This window comes from Caretta caretta, chromosome 4 (genome assembly GCF_965140235.1).
Source record: "Caretta caretta isolate rCarCar2 chromosome 4, rCarCar1.hap1, whole genome shotgun sequence".
NCBI lineage: Eukaryota > Metazoa > Chordata > Testudines > Cheloniidae > Caretta > Caretta caretta.
The window spans coordinates 91337516-91365146 of NC_134209.1; the positions used below are offsets into that span (position 1 = coordinate 91337516).

Consider the following 27631-nt stretch of genomic DNA (forward strand, 5'->3'; position numbering starts at 1 on the left):
TATTACTATGAAGTTTATTGCAACATCAAGATTTCTCTGACAATACAGCCTTAGATTTTCTATTCCATAGCACAGTTTAAGAAGCAACGTAAATTCTATTGGAGACGGAAAGCTATATCAATAAAGACTTGAAAATATGTAACTATAATATAGCAATCGGTGAGTCTCACTGGCGAGAAAGTATCTTACATTACAAGATTCAGTATAATACTGCTGCTGAATGATGTAGCCTATGGCTACTTTTTGGGCCTGTTGAGATGTCAGTTTGTATTAGTAGGAATAGCTAAAAGTCCTATATGGATAAGGATTAAGGATAGTCATGGTCTAGAGATATATACACTAACATTTCACTAGTGTAGGTGTAGATTTTTTTTTCTGTAATTAGTTTCTATGAATAGTATATCCCAATATTGGAAGTTGGTATGATCTACAGTGTAAACTAAGTATCTACCATCCATGCAAGTTTCCAACCCTATACTGCTACCATCTAACAGTGCAATCTTTGAGAAAGTTGTTGCATTTCAGAGATATGTGAAAGGGCAAAGATACAGGAAAAAGATTTATATGTAAAGGAAGCACACAGCTTCAATTATTACCCCAGTACAGAATATTTCATTTAAATGTATGATATGACTTGTAAATAGAACGTATATGAAAAGAGGACACTATTTTTAAGCACAAGTATTTCAGAAATCTTATGATTTTGCTGACTCTGCAGATCTTTAATATTTGTAAGTAAAGGAAATTGACATTAACAATGATTTCTTTTAACAAGTTGATTTTAGCTTGATTTGTATACCATCTAGAGCAGAGTCAAAGTAAGAAACGCAGATGGATTATGTCAGTAAAGTGCCCAGTTCATGATGATTAAACCTTCTGTATAATGAAAAAAGGAAGATAATCTGCCTCTACAATGTGTAAGTAAGGGTTGTGAACAAAAAATTACTGTCAGCAAAATGATGTTTGTTCTAATCAACAAAAACTGCATAATTTTCATGATTTATAGAAAGCTGAAAAACAAAGAAATAGGTGGTTATCTACCTAGCTGCTAAGGATAAACATGGCCTACTACGTGAAACATATTATACAGCATTGGAAGTGGCTGGGATTTGCCTAAATGTGAAATGTTCTAAATTCTCCCATGATTAGCTGCCAATTCAAGGTCAGAAGCTACATCAGGATCCAGGAGGCATGCCTTTGAAAACAAACAGAACAGTGAGTTATATTTTACAGCCAAAACTGGAAATCTAACTTCGTTTGTACAGTCCATTGAAAATGTAACAGACTATATAAATTCTAAGTATTATCAAAATTGTTTGAGAATCAGTTTACTAAATACACTAAAGCAAACTTTAACCTTTACATCCCTTTTTCTAACTCTACTTAAGAGAACAAAACTGGTATGCTATATGTAACCAGTGCACTCAAGTTGAGGATTGTTTCAAGAACTTGGGCAAAAGCTACTTCCCAAACAACTTTTGGTATGGCTTCTGCTGACACCTAAGCCATAGAAGTCAATCGGCTTGCCAGGTGGAGGTTTCCTGAATCCAGTTAATTTTCCCCTCAGCACTATGATCTGTTCATATAACCTCTGTGGTACCTCTCTTCTCTCCTCTGCAAAATTTAGTGGGCCAAATGTGAACCTGGTTTATCTCTATGTTAAACACATATGGTAAAACAGGCAAATTGGGTTTTGATATGTTTCACTTTAAATGGGAGTAACTATACAATTAAATTACAAAATGGCTTCCAACCACAAAGCTAAAAGAAACAAATGATACTGATCACTGTCCCCAGGGGAATACATGCAGCAAAAAACTGCCATTAGGATACAGGGCCTTTCACTTCCAGGTTACTGACTCAAATCTGCTGTAGACCACTAATGACTGAAGTTGTTACTACCTGGTGGCTCTTTAATGTGAAATGAGGTGAGGGAATGGATGCCCACCTTTTCATTTGGCACCCTTGTTGGCAATCTGAACAGAGATGGAATGGACTGAGTATGCAAGGAGACTGAAATACTTTTTCCACTTAAAGTGGTCACTCTAGAACAGGTGTGAAACAATGAGGGTCAATGTGAGAAACCTTGCACTGATCCTGCCCTGATGTACCTATTCTACGGAAAGATAGTGACCACTATCTTTTAAAACTGTTTGTCCAGCATTTTTCACTACATTTTTTAAAAACTTCTGTTTTTTTTTTAAGTGTAGCTGCTTTTCACAGAAGAAAATAATTGAAAGAGTATTACTGTCTTTTCTGCAATCCCATTGAATTCAATGGGATCATCTGAGTAAGGAGCCACACTTGATGTTCATTTTGTTAGTAATTTAACTCCTGCATAGTTCCCACTTACATGGGTTTTACAAAACCGGACACTAGTCCTATTCTTGGCCTGAAATTTGATTTTGCTCTCTCATGCAATCAGATTGTAAACCAATGGATTGTGTGATGTTCTTCACACAATTTTTTTAAAAGGGACATTTGTTTTATTTGGGACCTATAATGTGCTCTCTGTGTAGCAACACTTGGCTAATCAACACTAGCCCCAGAACTGAACTTATATCAGTGACCGCACAGATAAGTAAAGAAAAAATTCGTCGTGATCTTCTCAAGTATCAATAGAGAACACTGGGATTTAAACTAGGGCTGTCGATTAATTGCAGTTAACTCATGCAATTAACTCAAAAAAATTAATCGTGATTAATCGCTGTTTTAATTGCACTGTTAAACAATACTAACTGAAATTTATTAAATATTTTGGATGTTTTTCTACATTTTCTTATATATTGTATTCTGTGTTATAATTGAAATCAAAGTGTATGTTTTTTATTATAAATATCTGCACTGTAAAAATGATAAACAGAAGAAATAGTATTTTTCAGTTCACCTCATACAAGTACCATAGTGCAATCTCTTTGATGTGAAAGTGCAATTTACAAATGCAGATTTTTTTTGGTAATGTAACTGCACTCAAAAACAAAACAGTCTAAAACTTTAGCGCCTACAAGTCCACTCAGTCCTACTTCTTATTCTGCCTAATGTTAAGACAAACAAGTTTGTTTACATTGACAGGAGATACTGCTGCCTGCTTCTTATTTACAATATCACCTGAAAGTGAGAACAGGCATTCACATGGCACTTTTGTAGCTGGCGTTGCAAGGTATTTACATGCCAAATATGCTAAACATTTGTATGCCCCTTTATGCTTCAGCCACCATTCCAGAGGACATGCTTCCATGCTGATGATGCTCATTTAAAAAATAATGCGTCAATTAAATTTGTGACTGTACTCGCTGGGGGGAGAATTGTACGTCCCCTGCTCTGTTTTACCTGCATTCTGCATATATTTCACGTTATAGCAGAGTCGGATGATGACCCAGCACGTTAGTTTTAAGAACACTTTCACAGCAGATTTGACAAAACACAAAGAAGGTACCAATGTGAGATTTATAAAAATAGCTACAGCATTCGACCCAAGGTTTAAGAATCTGAAGTGCCTTCCAAAATCTGAGAGGGACGAGATAGGGAGCATGCTTTCAGAAGTCTTAAAAAGAGCAACACTCAGATTCGGAAAAGACAGAACCCAAACAACTGAAAATCAACCTTCTGCCGGTGGCATGACTCAGATAATGAAAATAAACATGCGTCGGGTCTGCACTGCTTTAGATTGCTATTGAGCAGAACCCATCATCAGCATGGACGCATGTCCCCTGGAATGATGACTGAAGCATGAAGGAACATATGAATGTTTAGTGCATCTGGCATGTAAATATCTTGTGACACTGGCTACCACAGTGCCACACCTGTTCTCAATTTCATATAACATTGTAAACAAGAAGCGGGCAGTATTATCTCCTGCAAACGTAAACAAACTTATTTATCTGAGCGATTGGCAGAAGAAGTAGGACTGAGTGGACTTGCAGGCTCTAAAATTTTACTTCGTTTTATTTTTGAATGCAGTTTTTTTGGTACATAATTCTACATTTGTAAAGTATCAAAGAGGTAGCTGTGTTAGTCTGTATCCACAAAAACAATGTGGAGTCCGGTGGACTAACAGATTTATTTGGGCATAAGCTTTTGTGGGTAAAAAACCCACTTCTTCAGTTGCAAAGAAGTGGGTTTTTTACCCACGAAAGCTTATGCTCAAATAAATCTGTTAGTCTTTAAGGTGCCACCAGACTCCTCTACATTTGTAAGTTCAACTTTCATGATAGAGATTGCACAACAGTACTTGTATTAGGTGAACTGAAAAATACTATTTTGTTTTATTTACAGTGCAAATACTTGTAATAAAAAAAATAAAGTGAGCACTGTACACTTTATATTCTGTGTTGTAATTGAAATCAATATATTTGAAAATGTAGAAAACATCCAAAATATTTAAATAAATGGTATTCTATTATTGTTTAACAGTGCGATTAAGCACGATTAATTTTTTTAATTGGCATTTTTAAAGGCATCAAGGTTTGCAAATAAGCAAAGAAATAAGTTCTGCTTTTGAGTTTAAGAGGCAAGTATAAACAATGTAGTCACGAAATCAGTGTGCGATTTATCACTTTAACCACCTTGGGAAAATTGTCGTGAAAGATTACCAGCCCAGGCACAGGCCCTACTCACCTGCCTTTGTTGTGGTGATTAGAATATGAAATTTTACTTGCCTATCAAAATATGTCACTTGCCTTAGGGGAGTAGAACCTTGCGAGGCTGTTTTGAATAGTGTGAGAGGATTTACTTCAGTATTTTTTTTAAATAAGTGCAGATAGTAAATGTGGTTGGAGCCTTTAATGAAACCATACAGCAAGTTTAAGAACTTAAATTCAAAATATCACTGATCTTATACTACATAAGTTAATTTGTAGGGCCTCCCCACGCTTACCCTAGAATAATAATTATTAGCTGCAGCTTGATCTTGTTGTATGCCTAAGCCAAGCTGGAGACATCTAGCAAAGTAGAAAGTAGCCATAGCAACCCCTTTGGCTATGTATACAGGAAGGCAATCGGTTATCTTTGCTAACATATCAATGTTATCGTTTTCTGCAATCCTGTTGTAAAATTTACAATATAAGGTTAGAGGTGAGCATTTCAAGCTTTGATAGAAATCAGCTATATGAACCATAAAGAGATAGCGTCAAAGCATGCGCTTTGTGCCCAACTTCAGTTAAGTTGGGAATTCTGTTGATAATGGTGTGAACTTACAGCCTCTCTAGCAAAACAGGTTTTAAATGTACATACAGACTTTGAGCAGTGAACATGATTCTCCTATTTTGAGTAACTTGATTCATGTAAGAATTAGTGAGCAAATACACGATCACTTTGGTCATTTTCACTACAACTGCACTAATTATAACAAAAGTGTTTCACACAAATTATTTGTTTCTACCAGACTGTTACCAGTTTAGTGGAAATTAAAGTAAAACTTGAGTGGATGGCTAAGCTTTACAGTTTTAAAAAAAAGTATCATTCCAAATCATTAATGTTGATTTACCAATACCCTGTTATCTAAAGATCATGGGGAACCTCTAAAAGCTTCAGGTAAAGAGGACTTTGGATACTTAAGACCACCACCTTCTGGAGTTCCCCAACAGACATTACTAACCTTTAACAAACTGGAGTTCAGTTAGTCATGGTTTGCTAGTACACTCAAAGGGATTTTGAGTTTTCTTTAAATTGACTTTTTTAAAGCCTCAAATTTGATACAGCACTTCTTAAATTGTAGTGCCTGAAATATATATATTTAAATCCTGTCAGTGCATATATCTGCCTGCTGCCTTCTCGATATCAGCTTTGCTGTTACTGGTAAACACCGTCTTGAAGGGTCTGGGGAAGAGCCTGCACATAAGGTCCCCAAACAATGTATGAGAGTGATGTCGTGCTAATACATATGTCAGGAAGTGCAAGTGACCACTTGCAAAGAGCTGTTAAATACATAAAGTAAAATCAACTAAAATGAAGAAAGCATTATAGTAAACTAGGGGTTACATGTAAAATATTAGGTCTAAAATTTTCAGATGGAGATGTGATTTTTTTTCATTTGTGTCTTTTTAAATACATTTACCACTTAAAATATATAAAAAAAAGAGCACTACTTCCATCTACCTAGCAAGGATTCTGCTTTTTCCTACACTGTGAGATATTAGCAGTGTCGGACTGTTGCAGGGAAAATACAAAATCCTGAATTCCAGCCTTGGTAGAAAATGGAGAAGCTTATTCAGTTTTATTTTAAACTATAAAAATGCACTTAAATTAAGCCTATAGACATACCATATGAATCATTATCAGTGAATCTGATTCTGTTTAAGCCTCAACAAATCATTGCTTGCTAAATCGCAGTAATTTTCTTCCACCTAATGTGATCACCTTTACCAAATGTCAGCTAAAACAAGGAGATATGGCAACTCATTAAAAATTAAACTTGTATCAAGCAATGATCTGACTCTTGCGGCTTATATTTAATGTCCTCTGATAAGCAAAACAAAGGAATGTATCTTTTGCCCTCCCTTTCAAAATATAATAGAATACCAATGCAAATAATACCCAGTGAAGAAATGTTAATCAGCATGCATAGACAAAGGACTTAGTGATTGGTGCAGTTTACTGAGTGTTTTGTTAAAGGAGATACCATGGTGATGAGCACAGCGTAAAGAAAGCTATACAGAATAGGAAAGCAATTCTTCAAGGCTACAGTATCCACGTGGCCAACCCCAACTCCAAACATAAGGCATGAGCCTGACGGCAGGTCTATGCTACAGCCCAAGTCAATATAACTTACGTCGCTCCGGGGTCCTAAAAAGTCCCCCCTCTACCCCACAAGTGCTTCAAGTTTTGCACTGTCCACACCAGAGCTATGTTGGCAGGAGATGCTCTCACGGAGGTGGAGTAATTATGCCAATGGGAGAGCGCTCTCCTGTTGGCATAGCATGTCTTCACCAGACGTGCTACAGTAACGCAGCTGTGTCAGTGCAGCTGTGCCAAAGTAGCAGTGGTAGTGTAGACTTACCCTGAGATGTGACTACAAATAAGTGGATAACACAGAGCTCTCTTTTATATTGATGGGAGTGATGTAAGACTGTAAAGGGGAAATTTGTCATGATCTTATTAAATAAATGTCCAAGATTTGCATGGCAATTGGGGCATACTGACTTGGAGGTTACAAAAGTAGTGTATCTGTTTTATATAGTGCAGCAAATTGGTGTACAGAAGGTACATGGGAAGGGACAGGGACAGGAGCAAAGAAGATACTGATGCCTGACGTGACAGCCACTTGCACTGCTGGCAGACTTCTGGCCCAAGAACATCTACAGTGCCAATGAGATGGGATTGCTTTGAGCATAATGACAGTACATTTTCCTTCAGAACTTATTTATGGCTATAACCTATTAGGGCTTCTTTGTGGAAAGATGACTACAGCTAACAAGGTGCACCCTTTCGTTGTCAGAATAGCCTGCTGGACCACAGTGGTTAAAGGACAAACTCCACCTGATTGGTATGGCCATAGATGGCTACCGTTCTATCTACACTGCATGTGAAAGAATGGGAACCTAGGCGGAGGACCAGCATGATTTTTGTGGGTTCAGTGGTGAATAAAAATAGAACGTTGTTTGGATAAACAGCTCAATTTCTGGACTGTCAGAACTTGAACCTGAAATCCAAATCCTGCCACTCCTAGTTCTATGTAATTTTCCTTGGCAGCATCCCTTTGTTCTTCGTTCCTTAGATACTTTACAGCAGAAGGATGAGTTTTGCATATAGCTTGTAGAGTCACTTTGCCTGTCTCTTTTTTCTTTAGAAACTTAATGGTCTGAGGTTAAATCTGTAATGTAAGGCTTTGCTAGCAAACGTTCTATTTGGGGGGTTTATAATGGGACATTTGATTATGGAGAAATTGTAAAACTGAGGCCAACAATTTATTCTCTTCTCATAGTGTGAGAATTCTTCTCTCCAGTGTGTTCTGGATTTTACCCACTGTGTAAACAGAACAGAAATCAGTCAACTTGGCCTTCAGCTCAACCATAAAAAGATCAGAATGTATTATTGAACCTAAACCATCATGGCAGGGCAAATTATTTGATTGCACCTTATCCTGTTTACATAGAGAAGCAAGCAATATTTCTGAATTGAGAACACATTATAATAGTGTACTGTAAAGTACTACCACTTGAAACCTTAGAAATGCCAGATGGATCAGCAGTGGGATCCACAGTAACTCTAGATGACCTACTCCTGGGGAAAAGGAGACAGTAAAATGCTGCCTGCAAAAAAAAATTTGAGTGAAGAGATTGAAGGGAAGTGGAATACATCGACTGGCCAGTAAAATAGCAGAATGGTGGCTATGGATAACCTAGCCACCCCTAAAGAAACCTGACTGAGGAAGACCAGAAGGCCATGGGGGGGGTCATCTTTCCCTGTTCCCAGAAGAAATCTCTGAAATGTTGGGATCCACACGCTGTTGACAAGTACATGGACAGCTACCTGGGCAGTGGTTGGAACTCTGTTAGGGAGAGGAGGGCCATTTTAATATTCTGACAGTTTTTTGGCCAGTTGGAAACTTGAAGTCGAGAGCAGCACTTCTCTTTTTCTGGATGGAAACTAGAGTCAAACCCTTATCCAAACACTTCAGAAACTCAAAAGAAAGTTCACTTTGAATTTTGCGGGGGTAGCAGGGGTTGTTTCATTCAAGTCATTTATTTGTCTGTCTCTATATATGAAGCCACTTCCAGGCATGTCATGTGTATTTTGGTAAACATGGAGGATGGCTGCAGCCTACGAGAAATGACCGATCAAATCACAGAGACAGGCCTCTCTTCTTTGTTGTTCTGCTCATCCACTGGATGAAGCTTTGGCAGCACTGAGACAAGATACAGAGTTGATAGAGACTGGATGTTTTTTACATTACATCCTATATCCTTTACATTATTTTCTAGGGGGTCAGACACAGGGTATAGGCTCCTGTCCCATCCTTTATGTACCTGAGTTAAAATGTATGCAAATGAACTTGGAGAAATGGTAATACTTTTCAATGTATGCTTCTTTTAATATTTCAATCTCTATTTCTTCTCCAGTGATTATTTCTGCTTCCCTCTGATCAAGGATCACAGAGTTGAACTGAATAATGGAAGGCTTCGTAATGATTAGAGTCTTAATGTTGTTTAAGTTCTGTCATTCACTTTTTAAAGATTAAGTATGGTAGTTAAATCTGATACATCTCTGGTAGGGGAATACATGCTTGATTGACATGAATTTGAACTTGATCTAAAAATTATTTTTATCTTTAACTTCTATGATCTTATGTCAAGAATTCTAATAAAGTTAACTAAAATTAATTCACCTTCTGGCAAATGCAGCAGCTTTTGTGTAAAATTTTCTTTTGTAGTAATATTCAACAAGATGGCCTTGAGCATAGACATTTCCACGTTCTGCTGCTTCCTTCAGGCACTCCAAAGCAGCCATTGTATTTTGATGTATGCCTTGTCCATAGAGATACATAACACCAACTACACCCTGTGACTCCAGACTTCCATTGCCACAAGCTTCAGAATGCCAGAAAAATGCCTACAGAACAGGCACAATAAGAACATAAGAATGGCCATACTTGGTCAGACCAAAGGTCCATCCAGCCCAGTATCCTGTCTACTGACAGTGGCCAATACCAGGTGCCCCAGAGGGAATGAACCTAACAGGTAATGATCTAGTGATCTCTCTCCTGCCATCCATCTCCACCCTCTGACAAACAGAGGCTAGGAACACCATTCCTTACCCATCCCGGCTAATAGCCATTAATGGACTTAACCTCCATGAATTTATCCAGTTCTCTTTTAAACCCTATTATAGTCCTAGCCTTCACAACCTCCTCAGGCAAGGAGTTCCATAGGTTGACTTGAGTGCTGAGTGAAGAACTTCCTTTTATTTGTTTTAAACCTGCTACCCATTAATTTTATTTGGTGGCCCCTAGTTCTTATATTATGGGAACAAGTAAATAACTTTTCCTTATTCACTTTCTCCACACCACTCATGATTTTATATACCTCTATCATATCTCCCCCCTTAGTCTCCTCTCTTCCAAGCTGAAAAGTCCTAGCCTCTTTAATCTCTCCTCATATGGGACCCATTCCAAACCCCTAATCATTTTAGTTGCCCTTTTCTGAACCTTTTCTAATGCCAGTATATCTTTTTTTGAGATGAGGGGACCACATCTGTACGCAGTATTCAAGATGTGGGTGTACCATGGATTTATATAAGGGCAATAAGACAGTCTCCATCTTATTTGCTATCCCTTTTTTAATGATTCCTAACATCCCGTTTGCTTTTTTGATTGCCGCTGCACACTGCATGGACGTCTTCAGAGAACTATACACGATGACTCCAAGATCTTTCTCCTGATTAGTTGTAGCTAAATTAGCCCCATCATATTGTATGTATAGTTAGGGTTATTTTTTCCAATGTGCATTATTTTACATTTATCCACATTAAATTTCATTTGCCATTTTGTTGCGCAATCACTTAGTTTTGTGAGATCTTTTTGAAGTTCTTCACAGTCTGCTTTTGTCTTAACTATCTTAAGCAGTTTAGTATCATCTACAAACTTTGCCGCCTCACTGTTTACCCCTTTCTCCAGATCATTTATGAATAAGTTGAATGGGATTGGTCCTAAGACTGACCCTTGGGGAACACCACTAGGTACCTCTCTCCATTCTGAAAATTTACCATTTATTCCTACCCTTTGTTCCCTGTCTTTTAACCGGTTCTCAATCCATGAAAGGATCTTCCCTCTTATCCCATGACAACTTAATTTATATAAGAGCCTTTGGTGAGGGACCTTGTCAAAGGCGTTCTGGAAATCTAAGTACACTATGTCCACTGGATCCCCTTGTCCACATGTTTGTTGACCCCCTCAAAGAACTCTAATAGTTTAGTAAGACATGATCTCCCTTTACAGAAACCATGTTGACTTTTGCGCAACAATTTATGTTCTTCTATGTGTCTGACAATTTTATTCTTTACTATTGTTTCAACTAATTTGCCTGGTACTGACATTAGACTTACCGGTCTGTAATTGCCAGGATCACCTCCAGAGCCCTTCTTAAATATTGGCGTTACATTAGCTATCTTCCAGTCATTGGGTACAGCAGCTGATTTAAAGGACAGGTTCCAAACCATAGTTAATAGTTCCACAATTTCACATTAGAGTTCTTTCAGAACTCTTAGGTGAATGCCATCTGGTCCCGGTGACTTGTTACTGTTAAGTTTCTCAATTAATTCCAAAACCTCCTCTAGTGACACTTCAATCTGAGACAATTCCTCAGATTTGTCACCTACAAAAGATGGCTCAGGTTTGGGAATCTCCCTAACATCCTCAGACGTGAAGACTGAAGCAAAGAATTAATTTAGTTTCTCTGTGATGACTTTATCATCTTTAAGTGCTCCTTTTGTACCTCGATCGTCCAGGGGCCCCACTGGTTGTTTAGCAGGCTTCCTGCTTCTGATGTACTTAAAACATATTTTTTTATTACCTTTTGAATTTTTGGCTAGCTGTTCTTCAAACTCTTTTTTGGCTTTTTTAAATTACATTTCTACATTTAATTTGGCGGTGTTTATGCTCCTTTCTATTTACCTCACTAGGATTTGAATTCCACTTTTTAAAAGATGCCTTTTTATCTCTCACTGCTTTTTTTACATGGTTGTTAAGCTACAGTGGCTCTTTTTTAGTTCTTTGACGGTGTTTTTTAATTCGGGGTATACATTTAAGTTGAGCCTCTATTATGGTGTCTTTGAAAAGTGTCCATGCAGCTTGCAGGGATTTCACTCTAGTCAGTGTACCTTTTAAGTTCTGTTTAACTAACCTCCTCATTTTGCATAGTTCCCCTTTCTGAACGTAAATGCCACAGTTGAGATGTTCTTCCCACCACAGGAATGTTAAATGTTGTTATATTATGGTCACTATTTCCAAGCAGTCCTGTTATAGTTACCTCTTGGACCAGATCCTGCACTCCACTCAGGACTAGATCGAGAGTTGCCTCTCCCCTTGTGGATTCCTGTACCAGCTGCTCCAAGAAGCAGTCATTTAAAGTATCGAGAAATTTTGTCTCTGCATTTTGTCCTGAGGTGACATGTACCCAGTCAATATGGGGATAATTGAAATCCCCTACTATTATTGAGTTTTTTATTTTGATAGCCTCTCTAATCTCTGAGCATTTCATCGTCACTATCACTGTCCTGGTCAGGTTGATAATAGATCCCTACTGTTATATTCTTATCAGAGCATGGAATTACTATCCACAGAGATTCTATGGAACATGTGGATTCATTTAAGATTTTTATTTCATCTGATTCTATATTTTCTTTCACATATAGTGCCACTCCCCCCCTCCATGACCTGTTCTGTCCTTCCAATATATTTTGTTATTTTGATATTACAATGTTCTTGTCATTTTTGAAATACTTACATAACCCTTTGCTTCTGGTAAAAATAGACATTCCCTAATCTAGACTATAACCTAAGTGTCTTGCATACTGTCTGTTTTCTTTAAAGCTCTTTTATCTAGCAGCCGGAGAGAAGTGTCTGCACAGTAAATAATGCAGAGCCACTCCAATACTTACATTTATTTCCTTTACTCATGCAGTCCTGTGCCCCGCCACTCCTGCTGGTTATTTCTTAAACATACCGAGAACTATAAATCTTAATCCCAAATCATAATGCTGATTCTTGAGTTTCAGATTTGATGCTCCCACCTCCTGCTAATTGTTTCATTACAAAAGCCTGACTACCAATGTCAAAGGATTAAAATAAGAAATTTTCTTTCTGTATATATGCCAGTTTGGGTCTAAATGGATGAAAAAGTCTAGAAGTAATAGGGCATATGTTGTTATAAATAAGCTACAAAAGTCTCTTTCTGGAACGCTTCACAGATCCAAAATGAATCTGGGCATTGCATCATGATATGGAAAAGGCAGAAATCGGCATTACCTTTTTCAGATCTTTTGAATTTGATGTAGAATAAAACATTCCCAGGGTACTTTGAGCCTTTACACTTGCCTTTGGATTCCCATGGTCTGCAGCAATAAGCCACAGCCTAAAGAATAGGGAGGAAATATAAGTAACATTACAACAGGGTATTTTATAAATAATGTATAAATTATTAGATTAAATTACCTTTCAGCCTCTTTATCTGAATGCTTAACACCACATCCTTCAAAATAAGATCTGCCAAGATTGTATGCAGCAGCATATTTTAAATGTCTTGCTTTAGGGGAGTTAGAGTTGATAATTATTTGCATGTACTCCACTCCTTTTTCCTTTGAGAGAAACAGATTTTAATCATAATTGCAGAAGGTAAAAAGGACAAAAATTAAAATTCCAGGTAAAGTAGGTTACATATTACACACAAAACTTTTCAGTTCTAAAACTCTCTCAGTGTTAAAAAGTTTGGATGTGCTCAGGTAAGGTAGTGTTCTTATATTTTAAAATTCTTACATTTTAAATATTTTCATTTCTAAAAAAAAGCAAAAACTAGTTTTCATTATGCTCTATTTTTGTGAAAAAGTGGAACTACTTGTCTAAAAACTGATATTGTGTAGGATGTCAGTTTGATAAGGATGACATCCAGTTTTGGGCCCCACACTTCAAGAAGGATGTGGATAAATTGGAGAGAGTCCAGCGAAGGGCAACAAAAATGATTAGGGGACTGGAACACATGAGTTATGAGGAGAGGCTGAGGGAGCTGGGATTGTTTAGCCTGCAGAAGAGAAGAATGAGGGGGGATTTGATAGCTGCTTTCAACTACCTGAAAGGGGGTTCCAAAGAGGATGGCTCTAGACTGTTCTCAATGGTAGCAGATGACAGAACGAGGAGTAATGGTCTCAAGTTGCAGTGGGGGAGGTTTAGATTGGATATTAGGAAAAACTTTTTCACTAAGAGGGTGGTGAAACACTGGAATGCGTTACCTAGGGAGGTGGTAGAATCTCCTTCCTTAGAGGTTTTTAAGGTCAGGCTTGACAAAGCCCTGGCTGGGATGATTTAACTGGGAATTGGTCCTGCTTTGAGCAGGGGGTTGGACTAGATGACCTTCTGGGGTCCCTTCCAACCCTGATATTCTATGATTCTATGATTCTATGACATCATAATTTCTTGCTCTGGCTTTCATTGTACCAACTGCGGACCATCATTCAAAATCAGTTTGCTACCTACAACAGGTAGCTCAAAAAGTTTAACAATACTACAATTATTTTATTAAATTAAAGCCATTCCTTATAAAATGGGAGTACTGAACAAAACTGGATTTACTCTGTTGTGCCAAGTTTTGTAGCAAACAACACTACACTCTCCTGGGATAAGAGGGAAGGTGCTCTCGTGCATCGGTAACTGGTTAAAAGATAGAAAACAAAGGGTAGGAATAAATAGTCAGTTTTCAGAATGGAGAGAGGTAAATAGTGGTGTCCCCCAGGGGTCTGTACTGACTCATAAGCTTGAAAAAGGGGTAAAGAGTGAAGTGGCAACATTTGCAGATGATACAAAACTACTCAAGTTAGTTAAGTCCAAAGCAGACTCCAAAGAGAAGGGATCTCACAAAACTGGGTGACTGGGCAATAAAATGGCAGATGAAATTCAGTGTTGATAAATACTAAGTAATGCACATTGGAAAACATAATCCCAACTATACATATAAAATGCTGGGGTCTAAATTAGCTGTTACCTCTCAAGAAAGAGATCTTGGAGTCATTGTGGATAGTTCTCTGCAAACATCCACTCAATGTGCAGTGACAGTCAAAAAAGCTAACAGAATGTTGGGAATCATTAAGGAAGGGATAGATAAGAAGACATGGTATGCCTACATCTTGAATGCTGCGTGCAGATGTGGTCACTGCATCTCAAAAAAGATATATTGGAATTGGAAAAGGTTCTGAAAAGGGCAACAAAAATGATTGGGGTATGGAACGGTTTCCATATGAGGAGAGATTAATAAGATGGGACTTTTCAGCTTGGAAAAGAAATGACAAAGGGAGGATATGATAGAAGTCTATAAAATCATGACTGGTGTGGAGAAAGTAAATAAAGTGTTATTTACTCCCTCTAATAACACAAGAGCTAGGGCTCACCAAATGAAATTAATAGGCAGCAGGTTTAAAACAAACAAAAGGAAGTATTTCTTCACACAACGCACAGTCAACCTGTAGAACTCTTTGCCAGAGGATGTTGTGAAGGCCAAGACTATAACAGGGTTCAAAAAAGAACTAGATAAATTCATGGAGGATAGGTCCATCAATGGCTATAAGCCACGATGGGCAGGGATGGTGTCCCTGGCCTCTGTTTGCCAGAAGCTAGGAATGGGTGACAGGGGATGGATCACTTGACGATTACCTGTTCTGTTCATTCCCTCTGGGGCACCTGGTGTTCACCACTGTGGGAAGACAGGATACTGGGCTAGACAGACCTTTGGTCTGACCCAGTATGGCTGATTTTATGTTATTATGGTCACTGTCCTGAATTCCTTGGCTAGATGTGGTAGGCCCCACCTCTGTTGCACTTTCTAGGCATCAGAGGTTTTAGTCCATCTTTTGCCAGCCAAGAATGTTACACTCTTAAATAATCTGTAATGGCCGCTACATCTGTTTGCTGTAATATTAAACAATCAATTCTGTACCTATAGTATATCTAATCAAGCTAAGCATTTATATAAAGATCAGCACCCAGTATGGGAATCTGCATCAACAATGCCATTTTAATATAATTAAGAAGATACTTGTGGGGCTGGATGGCTTACGAGACTGGTAACAGGATAATGGAGCTTTTCATATCTAAGTTACCAATTCAAATGCAAAAGTTACTGCTCTCTTATGGTGTTTCATGCCTCTGAAATGAATTTGGTGGTCACAATCCATATTATAAAATTGTATCTCCACAACTGGCACACTTATTAGTTTCATAAAAGAAGCTATGCACTGACTAGAGAAGAAGACTGAGCTACTCTTTTACCCCAAAGTTGGTGCCTCCAGGAAATGGTTGAGGCATACTGGCAGGACAGTGTATGGGAATTTATGCATCACTGCCCCTCAACCTGAACCCGTGCTGTGGTTTAATGGAGGACTCCCAGAGTTCTCAAACTGGCACATTTCTCATGTGCTAAATTCTCTTACAAACACACTCCTGCATAAGAAAAACTTACTGGGTCTTCTTTGGTCCCCAATCCATCATAATACATTACACCCAGCTGATACAGAGCTTGAAAATCCATCTCCTTAATTTTTTCAAATTGTGTAAGTGCTTCTTCATACCATCCCTGAATAAGACAGTGAGCAATCAAGTAGTACATTATAGTGTATATAACAAATTAACTCTTCAGTATAATTTGTTTTTAAACTAGAGTATTTGCTCAGTGAACATGAGAAAAATCATAGAGCATTAGGAACGAAAATATTTTTATATGGTTAAAAAAAGTCACTCTGAATACAGTGGCACCTTAGAGACTAACAAATTTATTTGAGGATAAGCTTTCATGTAGCCCATGAAAGCTTATGCTCAAATAAATTTGTTAGTCTCTAAGGTGCCACAAGTCCTCCTCTTCTCTTTGCGGATACAGACTAACACGGCTGCTACTCTGAAATCTGAATACACTGTTATCAATTGGGACAGGTAAGGTCAACTTCAGAAAATACTGAATCAGATGGAAACACTTAGGACTTCCAACCAAGTGGTGGTGTTGTATGTGGGTGTGTATACACACAAAAATTAGCATAGGACATGTATCCATTTACCACACTGCATGTCACCCTCAAGATGCCACTATATGTAATCCAAGGAGCTAGCGCCACAGCAGAAACAGGAAAAATATGTAGATATTTTCTGATACCCTTATTTCTTCCTAATTAATCTCCCAATTTAACTGTCTATCCTTATTCCACAAAGCACATAAACATATACTTAATTGTAAGCATGTGCTTAAATCACATTAATTTTTAAATCATTGATTTCAGTGGGACCTAAGCACGTGTTCAAAGTTAAGCAGCTGTTTATGTGCTTTGCTGAACAGAGCTAAAAATGGTTAAATGCTTTGCTAAATTGGGACCCACAACACTGATTTCACACCAAGACTTCACTGCCACAAATGTGTGAGGGGTTTTTTTTTGTTTTTGTTTTTGTTTTACAGAAAGATGATAAATGAGTGGTAGGATTCTACAGTGAGATAACTAAGTGGAGAAAAGGTACTTGTAATGTTTACCATTTACTGAGAGGTAGCTAGGTGAGTTCCTCACCATACACACTTCTCATGCCTGTTGCTGACCTCCCCTATTTGCCACCAGTAAAACTAAAGTTCCAAAACTCCACTATATTTTCACAGCAGGATAGCTAATGTATGTTACTAATCCAACATTAAAAACACACCTTCGTCAGTAAAGAGACAGAAATCTGTTCGTGGCTTTCTTAAGAGTTCAAGAAGCAACCTTTACAATATTTGCTACTTCAGTAACTCAGGAAGAAAACTGTTTTTAAATACTTAGTAAAACAATGACAGTAGAATCCTGTTAATTGAGGACTCTGATATCCTGATTTAAAGGTGCCAATTTTTGTAATTTAAAAGAAAATGGAAAAGACAGTGAAATAAAATACTACACTGAATAAAAACGATAGTTACTGTTAGGTTTCAGAGTAACAGCCGTGTTAGTCTGTATTCGCAAAAAGAAAAGGAGTACTTGTGGCACCTTAGAGACTAACCAATTTATTTGAGCATGAGCTTTCGTGAGCTACAGCTCACTTCATCGGATGCATACCGTGGAAACTGCAGCAGACTTTATATACACACAGAGATCATGAAACAATAATACTTGTGGCACCTTAGAGACTAACCAATTTATTTGAGCATGAGCTTTCGTGAGCTACAAGTACCTTTTTATTTTTTTTTTTAATTTATTTGGCCACAAGCATTTAGAATTTAACAGCTGTTTAACATGTGGTTTAACAACTACTTAACATGTGGTTAAAGAGCCTTCAGCTGGCTCAATGCCTTTGGCTAATTCCGTCCTAATTAACTATTAGTTATTATCATTAGCCTAAATAAGGTCCCTTGGGAGATGTCTCAAAGCAGCCATCCTAAGTGATAATACCCCTTTTAAAAATAAACAAAATCTAGCAGGAAATAGCAATAGCCTTTTACACCTACCATATGCATGGCATATGCATCAGAAAAACTAGGGCTGCAAGATGCAAGCCTCTTAAACCACACTTTTTTAGGTTCAATGAGCCGGATCAATGGCAAAACTGTGCAACAACAGACAAAACTGTATAAATTTAAAAAACTCTTTTTAAAACCTTTACTATATTAAACTACACTATAAACCCCAACAACCTACATGCAGATGGTGGGTATCAAAGGCAAGGGCAGGCTAAGCCTCCTCTGACCCAGGCGGTGGACCCACCCTCCGTCCCTCTTGACCCCGAAGCTGGCAGGGGCTCACGCAGCTCCAGTCGGCAGCCTGGAGCTCGGGCCCGCTGGTGGCCCACAGTGGCACTGGGGCCAGCCTGGCACTGGGGCTGGCGACTCGGCCTGGCGCCGGTGCCAGAGCAGTGCTGGCGGCTTGGCCTGGTGCTGGGGAGGCTGACAGCTCGGGCCAGCACTTTGGGGGCTGGCTGGTGCTGCTGGGGCAGGTGGTCTGGGGCTCCTCCAGCTACGTGGGGGGAGGGAGGCTTGGGGCTGTTCTAGCTGTGGGTAGGTGGGGTCTCGAGGCTCTGGTGTGTGGGAGAGCGGGGCCTCGGGCACAAGGGGTTGGGCCGGTGGGCTAGCCTCCCCAAAGGGGGGGGGGGTTCACTTTCCACCCATGTACCTACAAGGGTTTAGGTAAAAGATCTAGGCCCAGGTTCACAAAGGTACTAAGGTGCCTAAACCCCAGACTTAGGTGCCTAGGTCCTAGTTTCAGCTTCACTATGATCCACAAAACTCCTGTTAAACCCTGTAGGTGCCTAACAGGGCTGGCTCTTGGTTTTTTTGCCGCCCCAAGCTCAGGTGGGGCTGGGGCTTGCAGGCAGCGCTGGAAGCAGAGGGAGTGATGGCACCTTCTCCCAGCGCCTGCAGGGGCTTTACCCCCTCCCCTGCCCGGCCGCGCAGAGAAGCCCCGATATAAGGGGTGGCACATGGCAGCGCAGCAGCCAGCGCACAGATGAGGCAGCGCAGCCCCGGCAGGACTCGCCCTCTCCTCCCCAGGTAACGGCTGGGCCCTGGCAGCTCAGCATCCCGGGGCTGGGGCTTCCCCTTCCCGCTGCGACCGGGGGCGCGGCGCCCTCACCCCGTCTAAGTGGCGCAGCTTCAAGAGCACAACTTCCCCGAAAAAAAGGATGGCTGGAATGCCGCCCCTAGAAAGGTGCCACCCCACCCATGTGCTTGCTTTGCTGGTGCCTAGAGCCGGTCCTGGTGCCTAAGCTCAATTGCTGCCTATGTTTTCAGGGCACAAGTTCCATAGGCACCTAAGTTTCTGCCTCTGTGGATGCATGCTACAGCCTCACTCCAGGCAGCTGGACACCTATCTGTCACCAAAGTCACAGAGCGATTCACAAATTGGGGGAAGAGAGGCATTTGGCCACTTAAGTTGCATGAGGGGTGCAATTCAGTAGGCATGCTGAGGTCACCTACCAGACCAGGTCCCGTTCAAAGCTGGCCAGAGGAGACGACGATAGCGGTGCCCACGTTATAACTTTTAGAGGAGTGGTTAGAGCAGTCACCTGGAATGTGGGAGACCCAGGTTCAATTTTCCCCCCTCTCTTCCAGAGGGGAAGAAAGAATTTGAACAGGGGTTTCCCACCTCTCAGGCAAGTGCTTTGACCGCTGAGATATGGGGCTTGCTCAGTCTCTCCTGTGGATGCGGCTGCACTGTGAATAATGAAAGTGTTATTGGAGCAGGGTCTCCCATCTCCCAGGTGTGTGCCCTACACCAGACTACAATCATGCTCTCTGTCTGGCCCAATGACTACTTAAGTATTTATCCATAGTAGAGCTGGGGGGTGGGGGGGAAGGAGAGGAGAGGAGAGGAGAGAGGGGGCCAGTGGTCAAGGCACCCACCTGGGAGACCCAGGGTCCAATCTCTGATTATTTATCCACAGTCTAACAATAGCAGTTGGGATGGAGAGAACTGACCCTCCCCCAATCAGAATATCCCATAGCTCAGTGGTTAAAACACTCTCTTGAGAAGTGGGAGATCCCTGATCAAATCCTCAAAAAAACCCTCTCCCCAGCAGAGGGGGGAATTGAACCTGAGCCTCCCACATCCCAGGTAGTGCCCTAAGCATTGGACTAAAAGTTATAAGGTGGAAACCAGCTCCTCTTCCTCCAACTATTTTGTGTGAAGTGAGGCAGGTGCCTAACTCATTCCCACAAGAAACACCTTAGGCACCTAAGCTGCTTGACTCCAGGAGCTGGTTTCTATTCATGGACTGCTAAGCAGAGATAGGTGCTTCCTTATATCCTGGTCTTGGGTGCCTCTTTTCAAGAGGGGGACTAAGCACACACTCCTCCCATTGGCATCTCCCATTGCTTAGCTTAGGCGACTTCCCACCTAGCATGCTGTTTTTTGTGGATTGCATTCTAAGGTGATCATTTCTTCCCCCTTCATTGTATAGGGAGCTTAGGCACCTAACTTGGCTTTTTAAATCACAATGTTGCTCCTGTGATTTTTCTAGGTGCCAAGCTGCTCAACATTGCAACACCTAAGTCCCTTTATAATCCCACCCCTGGTTGGAAGCAGGCTGTAGGTACAGAGACAGAAACCATCCTCCGCTCTTCGATTGACCATAGAAAGAGAGGAACTGAGGCGAATGCAGAGCCATATCCCTTTATATAACCTTACACTGAACACTGAGTGTTACAAGGCAGCACTTGCATGGCTCTCAACAGGCATAGCTTTAAAAGAGATTTCTGAATTTTGCAGCGGCACGCGGTGCCGTAGCAGTCAATGACATTATGCAGAGACTACCTCAAAGATGTATTATGTGTCTAGATATGAAGTTCTGGTTAGGACTACACTTCAATACACAACATGGATATCTAAGTTCCAGTTAGCCAAGGAACAGTCTGATATTCCACTAGATGGTCCCAATCTTACTCCCACTGATGTCAATAAGTGTTTTGCCACTCACTTCAGTGAGAACAGGACTGGCCCCAATAATTTTGCTCTCTATGTAGTCAGCAGAACTTCTGGCAATGACTACAGTCAGAAAGCACTGAACCCAATTTCTCAAATTTGAGAATATCTGAAATAATACTGTATCTGTAACTTTATCCTTCTCCCTCCCCACCTCTGCGTCTCATTCTTTCTCAGGGAATCATGCTTCCCACAGTTGCTCCAGACTTCTTGTTTGATTCAGATGTTTTAGTTTTTACTTATTTCACTTTGTATGTATCTTCTTTTGTAACATTTTCTAGTGTTATCTCTTTTTCCATGTGGAAATTGTACTGAAAAGTGTCAGTTTTATAAAATGTTCTAAAAAGTAAATATTAAAGTACAACCTCTTCAAAGTACAGCTGCCCTTGTAGAAAATATGCCAGAGGATCTCCATCTATGATCCTCTTCGCCAACAGCTCCTCTGCCCTTGCAAACAAAGCGGTATGGCTATAGTTCCCTGCTAAAAACAGATATATATTTGTCTAATCACAACAAACAGAATAATATTGTAAGTACACTATCACACTAAAGTTGTAATTGTCTCTTTTTTTACCCTGACAGACATAATTAAGATGTTCCCTTTTTGTTGTATGCTCCATAGACTCAGCTAAAACAGATCAATGTTTTACACTGGAGGAAAAAATCTACAATAAAGATAATTAAACTTTTATGAAACAGTTTACCATACCATACAAATGCTATATGTATTTGTACGATGAAAATCTGATCTCAGTTGGTGGAAAAAACAGAATACAAATAACAAGTTCCCTTAAAGAAAGATTATCCACACTGGAAACATGAATTGCTAATGTTTAGAACAGCTTAAGATCTAAGCAAAACAACAGAAGATATCAATGGACTTAAAAATGACAAAAACTCCTTCAAAACTGGCAACCAAATCAGGGAATATCACTTTAAGCCCCGACCTTGCAATCTGGTGCTGGGGCTCCATACAGGCACAACAGTCCACCTACTTACAATGACTTGCAGGAGCAGGGCCTAACAGAGACTGAGAAAGAGAAGAGGAAGGAGAGACATTGTTTCATATGCTAGGGCATGGGCTACCTAAGTGGCTGACCTGATTTAGGCGCCTAACTCCAGGAGAAAGTCTGCAGCTGGGTAACCCAAACAGAGGGAAGTGCCTATCTCTGGCCCACCAGCCAGGTGCACCAGATCAGCTCCATACGTGCCTATGCCCCCTTCTCAGCATTTCTCTCCTGGCTAGCTTATGTGACTCCCTACTCAGCTGGCTGGCTTTTGAAAATCACTTCCTTAGGGGACTTACTCTCTCAATATATTTTATGGAGTGCCTAGCCCAAGGCTAAAAATTCCACTGGGACACAGGCTGCGTAGGGGGCTAAGTGTTGCAATGCCTAAATATCATTGAGGATCTGAGCCAAAGTCACTTTGAAAATGCGACTCAAGGGCCAGATTTTCAAAGGTATTTATGTGCTTAAACATACAGATATGAACCTAGTGGGCTTTTGAGGGTCTAGCAAGTTACGCACTTAAGTCCTATTTAAATCAACAGGAATTAGGTGTCCACCTGCTTGGGCACTTTTGAAAATCCTGCTAGGTGCCTATCTGTAGCTTCATGAGCCTAAATACCTTTGAAAATCTGATCCTTTGGCAATTAAGTTACTTAGCTGCTTTTAAAAATTTGACCCCAGGTCTCCCCAGGTTCACCACTGACTTGCTATATGCTTATTCTTTCTTTCTTCCACATTGCTTGCTGTTGCCTATATTTAGACTCCTGGAAAATCTTCTCTGCTTGTTTAGCAAAGCCAGGACTATCTTCTTCCAGTGCATTAATGGCTTGCAGGACACAAGGAGTCTTCTCCCTTGGAAGTGGATTATTCAGTGGCCTCAGTGGTATGACAGAGTTATATTTATGCTGTTTGTTAAGACCTTGGGTAAGTCACTTCATTTCTGTGAAGTCTATGTCTAATATGGGAGTGATGATAACACCAGAGTTATTCTGAGACTGTACTTAAAAAGCATTTTGAATTTGTCAGGTGAAAGGAGCTATATAAGTGCTAAAAATTATTTTTATTAATAAAATCTCTGTCACAATACTCTTATTAGTGGCTTTTAGGATTTTTTTTTCCAGCTGAGTAAGATATTTTTCTGGTGACAGTAACATTTTGTGAACAAGCTGAACTTTTAATCAATTACATTTCACTTTACTAATTATAATGGTGAAATCTCTTTCTGACTTAATAGAGAATGGAAGAATCACTTGAATCAGAGAACAGGAGGGGAACAAAGAATGAGAGGCAGCAAGAACAATCCAACTAGCAAAGGGAAAAAGAGGAGCTAAGTTAATGTGCTTAAAAATGGGAAGAAGAGGGACCACATCAAACTGAAGCAGGAAAAACGAGGGGGAAAAAAAGAAATAGGAAGATCAGACAATGAAAAAATGGCTCCATTCCCCTTGAATATTATGCCCCATTTGTCTACTTCCAGAACCCTCATATTTTCTGCAAGCATTTAAAGTAAAAAGGGGAACAAACTCACCCCAATATTGCCAAACTAAAAGTCTTAAAGAACTGTTGGGCCCGGTTAAATTTATGAGATTTGCTTAAAAATCATGAGACTTTAAAAAGCAATACTTTGTGTTCTTTTTATTTGATGTATTGGTTCTGATCCTTAAGGCAATACTCAGTTCAAGTGACCATGCTTTTCCCGGCAATCATGAGGTCTACACTTTTTTTTTTTTTTTTCGAACGAAGGCTGATCCTCTCCACTCCAGATTGAGGACTTGAGGTAAAAAAAACAGTAAATTTTGCAGATTTTTAAAAAGGAAAAAGATAAAAATTAACAAAAAACTAAGAAATTACATTAAAAAACTCTCTTTAAAAAGAACATTATTTATGTTGCCAAGTTAGGAAATAGTCGTCATGTAATTTTTCCCTTGAGTGTATGAATTAAGTGACAGTAGTTAATTACGTAATTGCACAATATTTTTTCCAGAGGACCCCACCTCATTGAGTGCATGGAATAGACCAATGGTGGGCAACCTGCAGCCTGCACACGGCCCGTCAGGGTAATCTGCTGGCAGGCCGCATATGGCCCGCGGGCTGCAGGTTGCCCACCACTGGAATAGACCCACAAGGAATACAAGAAAGGTTATGCAGGCAACCATAAACTGGCATTTCCTAACTTTTGAGTGTTTGACTTTGCAACCTACATAATGTTCCTTTAATGTCATGTATTTGTACGTACTATATCAGCTGTCACCAACCCGTCGATTGCAATCGACTGGCCGATCCTGGGGACTCTCCCAGTTGATCGCAATCTACGGCAGTGCAGCGGGGCTGCTGCTAAGGCAGGCTCCCTGCCTGTCGCAGCTCCATGCTGCTCCTGGAAGGGGTCAACACACCTCTGCGGCTCCTGGGAGGGAGGTCGGGGGGCACGTGGCTCTGCATGCTGCCCCTCTCTGCAAGCACTGCCCCTGCAGCTCCCATTGGCCACGAATGGGGAACTATGGCCAATGGGAGCTTTGGGGGCAGTGGCTGCAGAGAGGGGCAGCATGCAGAGTTACCTGCCCCCCAACCCCTTCCCAGGGACTGCAGAAGCATGTTGGCCCCTTCCGGGAGCGGCATGGGGCCAGGGTAGGCAGGAAGCCTGCCTTAGCCTCGCTGTGTCGCCCGCCTGGGAGCCACCCGCGGGAAGTGCCACCTGGCAGGAGGCCGCACCCCAAGCCCCAGCCCTGACCCCACTCCCAGAGCCAGAACCCCATACCCCCTCCTGCACCCCAACACTCTGCCTCAGCCCAGAAGCCCCTCCTGCTCCCAAACACCCTCCCAGAATTTGCACCCCTCAACTCCTCCTGCACCCAAACACCCTGCCCCAGGCTCAGCCTACACTGCAAACCCCTTGGCCCCAGCCCAGAGCCTGCACCCCCTCACAAATCCCTCCCCCAGCCTGGTGAAAGTGAGTGAGGATGGGGGAGAGCAAGCGATGGAGAGAAGGGGGGATGGAGTGAGTGGGGCGGAGCCTCGGGGAAGGGGCGGAGCCTCAGGGAAGGGGCAGATCCTGGGTTGCCCTTAAATTAAAAAAGTGATTGTGGGCGTAAAAAGGTTGGAGACCACTGTACTATATAGAGAGTGACTTTGTGCTTTCGTGAATATTACCTCTGATTTCTGTTTCACTTCAGTCAACATTAATCTCTGTGGACAATAAAGTATCATGTTCCTCAACACTGTAGGTGATGAAATCAAGGTGAAATTACAAATGTATCTGAGCCGCTCCACGCTTTAGTGAAGACACTACTACACCAACGGGAAAGCATCTCCCATCAGTGTAGTTAATCCAAAACCTGGGGCAGGTCTACACTACAGCCAGGATCGACGCTATGAGATCGATCCACCGGCAGTCAATTTAGCAGGTGTAGTAAATACCCGCCAAATTGACTGCAGACCACTCTCCAGTCAACCCCGTACTCTACCCCCGACGGGAAGAGTAAGATAAGTTGACAGGAGATTTTCTCCTATCGACCCCCGCCATGGTGTAGACCCTGTGGTAACTGAACCTAAGGTACGTCAACTCCAGCTATGTTATTCACGTAGCTGGAGTTGCGTAGCGTAGGTCGACTTACCGCGGTAGCATAGACATCGCCCTGGTCTACCCTACTGAGTTAGGTCAATGTAAGGCAGCTTACGCTGACCTAATTCTGTAAGCGACTATACTACAATGTTGCTCCCGCCGATGTAAGTTGCCCACTACACCAACCTAATAACTCCACCTCTGCAAGAGGAGTAGCACTTAGGAGGATGTAGTTAAGTCAATGCAGTGTCTGTAGACACTGTATTGCTTACATTACCAGTCCCTGCCTTTAACAGCCTGCCTTGGGGCTGACCGCTGGACAGGAGTGTAGCTACAGGTGGGCTTCGGCCCACCCGCTTAGCATCCAGGCCCACCCCCCAGCCCTAGCTTTGCTCCGGCCCCAGCACTAACCCCACCCAGACCTGGAGGACGCCACACACATCTCCGGCCTGAATGGAGGCAGGAGAACAGCAGCGGCACAGCAGAGGAGTGCCTGACAACCACAGTGCACATGCCGCAGCTGAAGGAGGCTGGCCGGCTGGCCTCCCCAGCAGTGGCAATCATCAAAAAATGTAGGCCTGCTGCCTCGGGGAGCCAGGCCTGGCGTGGGGTGGTGTGACGGGGACTGGTGCTGGAAGCCGTGTGCACTGGAGAGCAGCGTCTCCACCCAGAGCTAGGTACGTGCAGGGGACCCGACCAGAGCATCCATCACCCCACACAAGGCCAGCTGGACTGGAGGGAAGAGTGGAGGCAGGCCCCCGATCCTTCCTGCCTCCTCTCCCCCATCATTGCCCGCCCACCCGAAGCTGGGGACCTTCCAAATATCCCATGCTAGCTACGCCACTTCCATTGGAGCCCCACCACTCCAGGGCCGTCAGCTTCAGCAATCAGCCCAGGGTGGCGGGGCTCCGGCAGTCAACTCTGCGCGTAGGTGACAGCTCAGGATGTCAGCCCCCCACAATGTCCCATTTAAGTCGGTGCAAGCACTCCAGGTGAGGATGCGCTCCACTGGCAGGAGAACAGACATGAACAGCCAATTTAATTACTGCGTTAGCTGTAGGTTGACCTAATTTAAGCCAACAAGCCGCATGAGGCCTAGCTATGTCCACCGGAGAAGCTGTTCTGTTACCACAGTGCTGTCTACAAGGGAGGGAGGAGGAAGGTCGGTATAACTATGTTGCTATGGGGTAGATTTTTCACACTCCTGAGTGACATAGTTATCCCAATATAGAGCTGTAGTGTAGAACTTGGGTAAGATCCACCAGCAAGTCACTGGGAGACTGAGGATCAGACTCCAGGAGTCCTGTCTCCCAGAGCTTCGTGCCCAGCTGTGAGATGGATGGACCCTGGTAAACACGCTACGACTGAGTGGCGCCTGGGCAACTGCTGGGCTAGGAGCGCCCCAGGGGCACTGGCTGGAGGAGCAGCTCCCAGCACGAATGGGGGGTGCGGGTCTTTACCTATCTCCGCCCCTAGCTGCTTGTTCAGCTCGGAGTCGCGGAAGGTCCTGGAGATGGTCTGCAGGACAGTCTCGGAGCTGCGCCTCCGGGGCAGCGCCTCGCTGTTCAGCTTCATCTCGCCCCCAGCAGCTGCGCCGCCTCCCCTGCAACATAAAACGGGCACCACCAGTAACGACAAACTGTCCCCCGGCTGCTCGCTGCGCAGCCCGCAGGGCCGCCCCCTGCACGTCCCGGCACCGCAGGCTGGACCCGAGTGTCGTGGAGGTGCCGGCTGTCCCGCGGCCCAGGCCCGCGCTGCGCGCTGGGGCCCGCCTCAGAGCCCGCGGGACGCCGCGCGCGGCCGCCCGTGCGTGACTCACCGTGTCCGCCGCAGGGGCCCATCCCGGCCGCCGCGCACCCGGCTCCCTTCGCGCCTCCCAGGGACTCCGGCCGCTTCCCGTTGCCAAGTAACGATTGTCGCCCCGGGTGGCCGCGAGCTCCCTGCG

The 27631-nt window shown here is 42.1% G+C and overlaps 1 protein-coding gene across 3 annotated transcripts; it reads right to left on the minus strand.

Annotated features, from left to right (window-relative positions):
* LRP2BP (LRP2 binding protein) lies at positions 1-27631 on the minus strand. Of its 3 annotated transcripts, XM_048847966.1 has the most exons (8): positions 27506-27631; positions 27147-27289; positions 21483-21595; positions 16158-16271; positions 13148-13290; positions 12962-13067; positions 9326-9549; positions 1-1195 (listed from the first exon to the last, which is right to left on the minus strand). In XM_048847966.1, exons 2-8 carry the CDS (start codon positions 27259-27261, stop codon positions 1171-1173), a joined length of 840 nt encoding a protein of 279 aa, XP_048703923.1. In that variant the 5' UTR covers positions 27262-27289; positions 27506-27631; the 3' UTR covers positions 1-1170. The 3 variants fall into 3 exon arrangements, with proteins under 3 accessions (XP_048703923.1, XP_048703925.1, XP_048703924.1); XM_048847968.1 differs by lacking the exon at positions 9326-9549 and having other exon boundaries at positions 21483-21598; XM_048847967.1 differs by lacking the exon at positions 1-1195 and having other exon boundaries at positions 9322-9549; positions 21483-21598.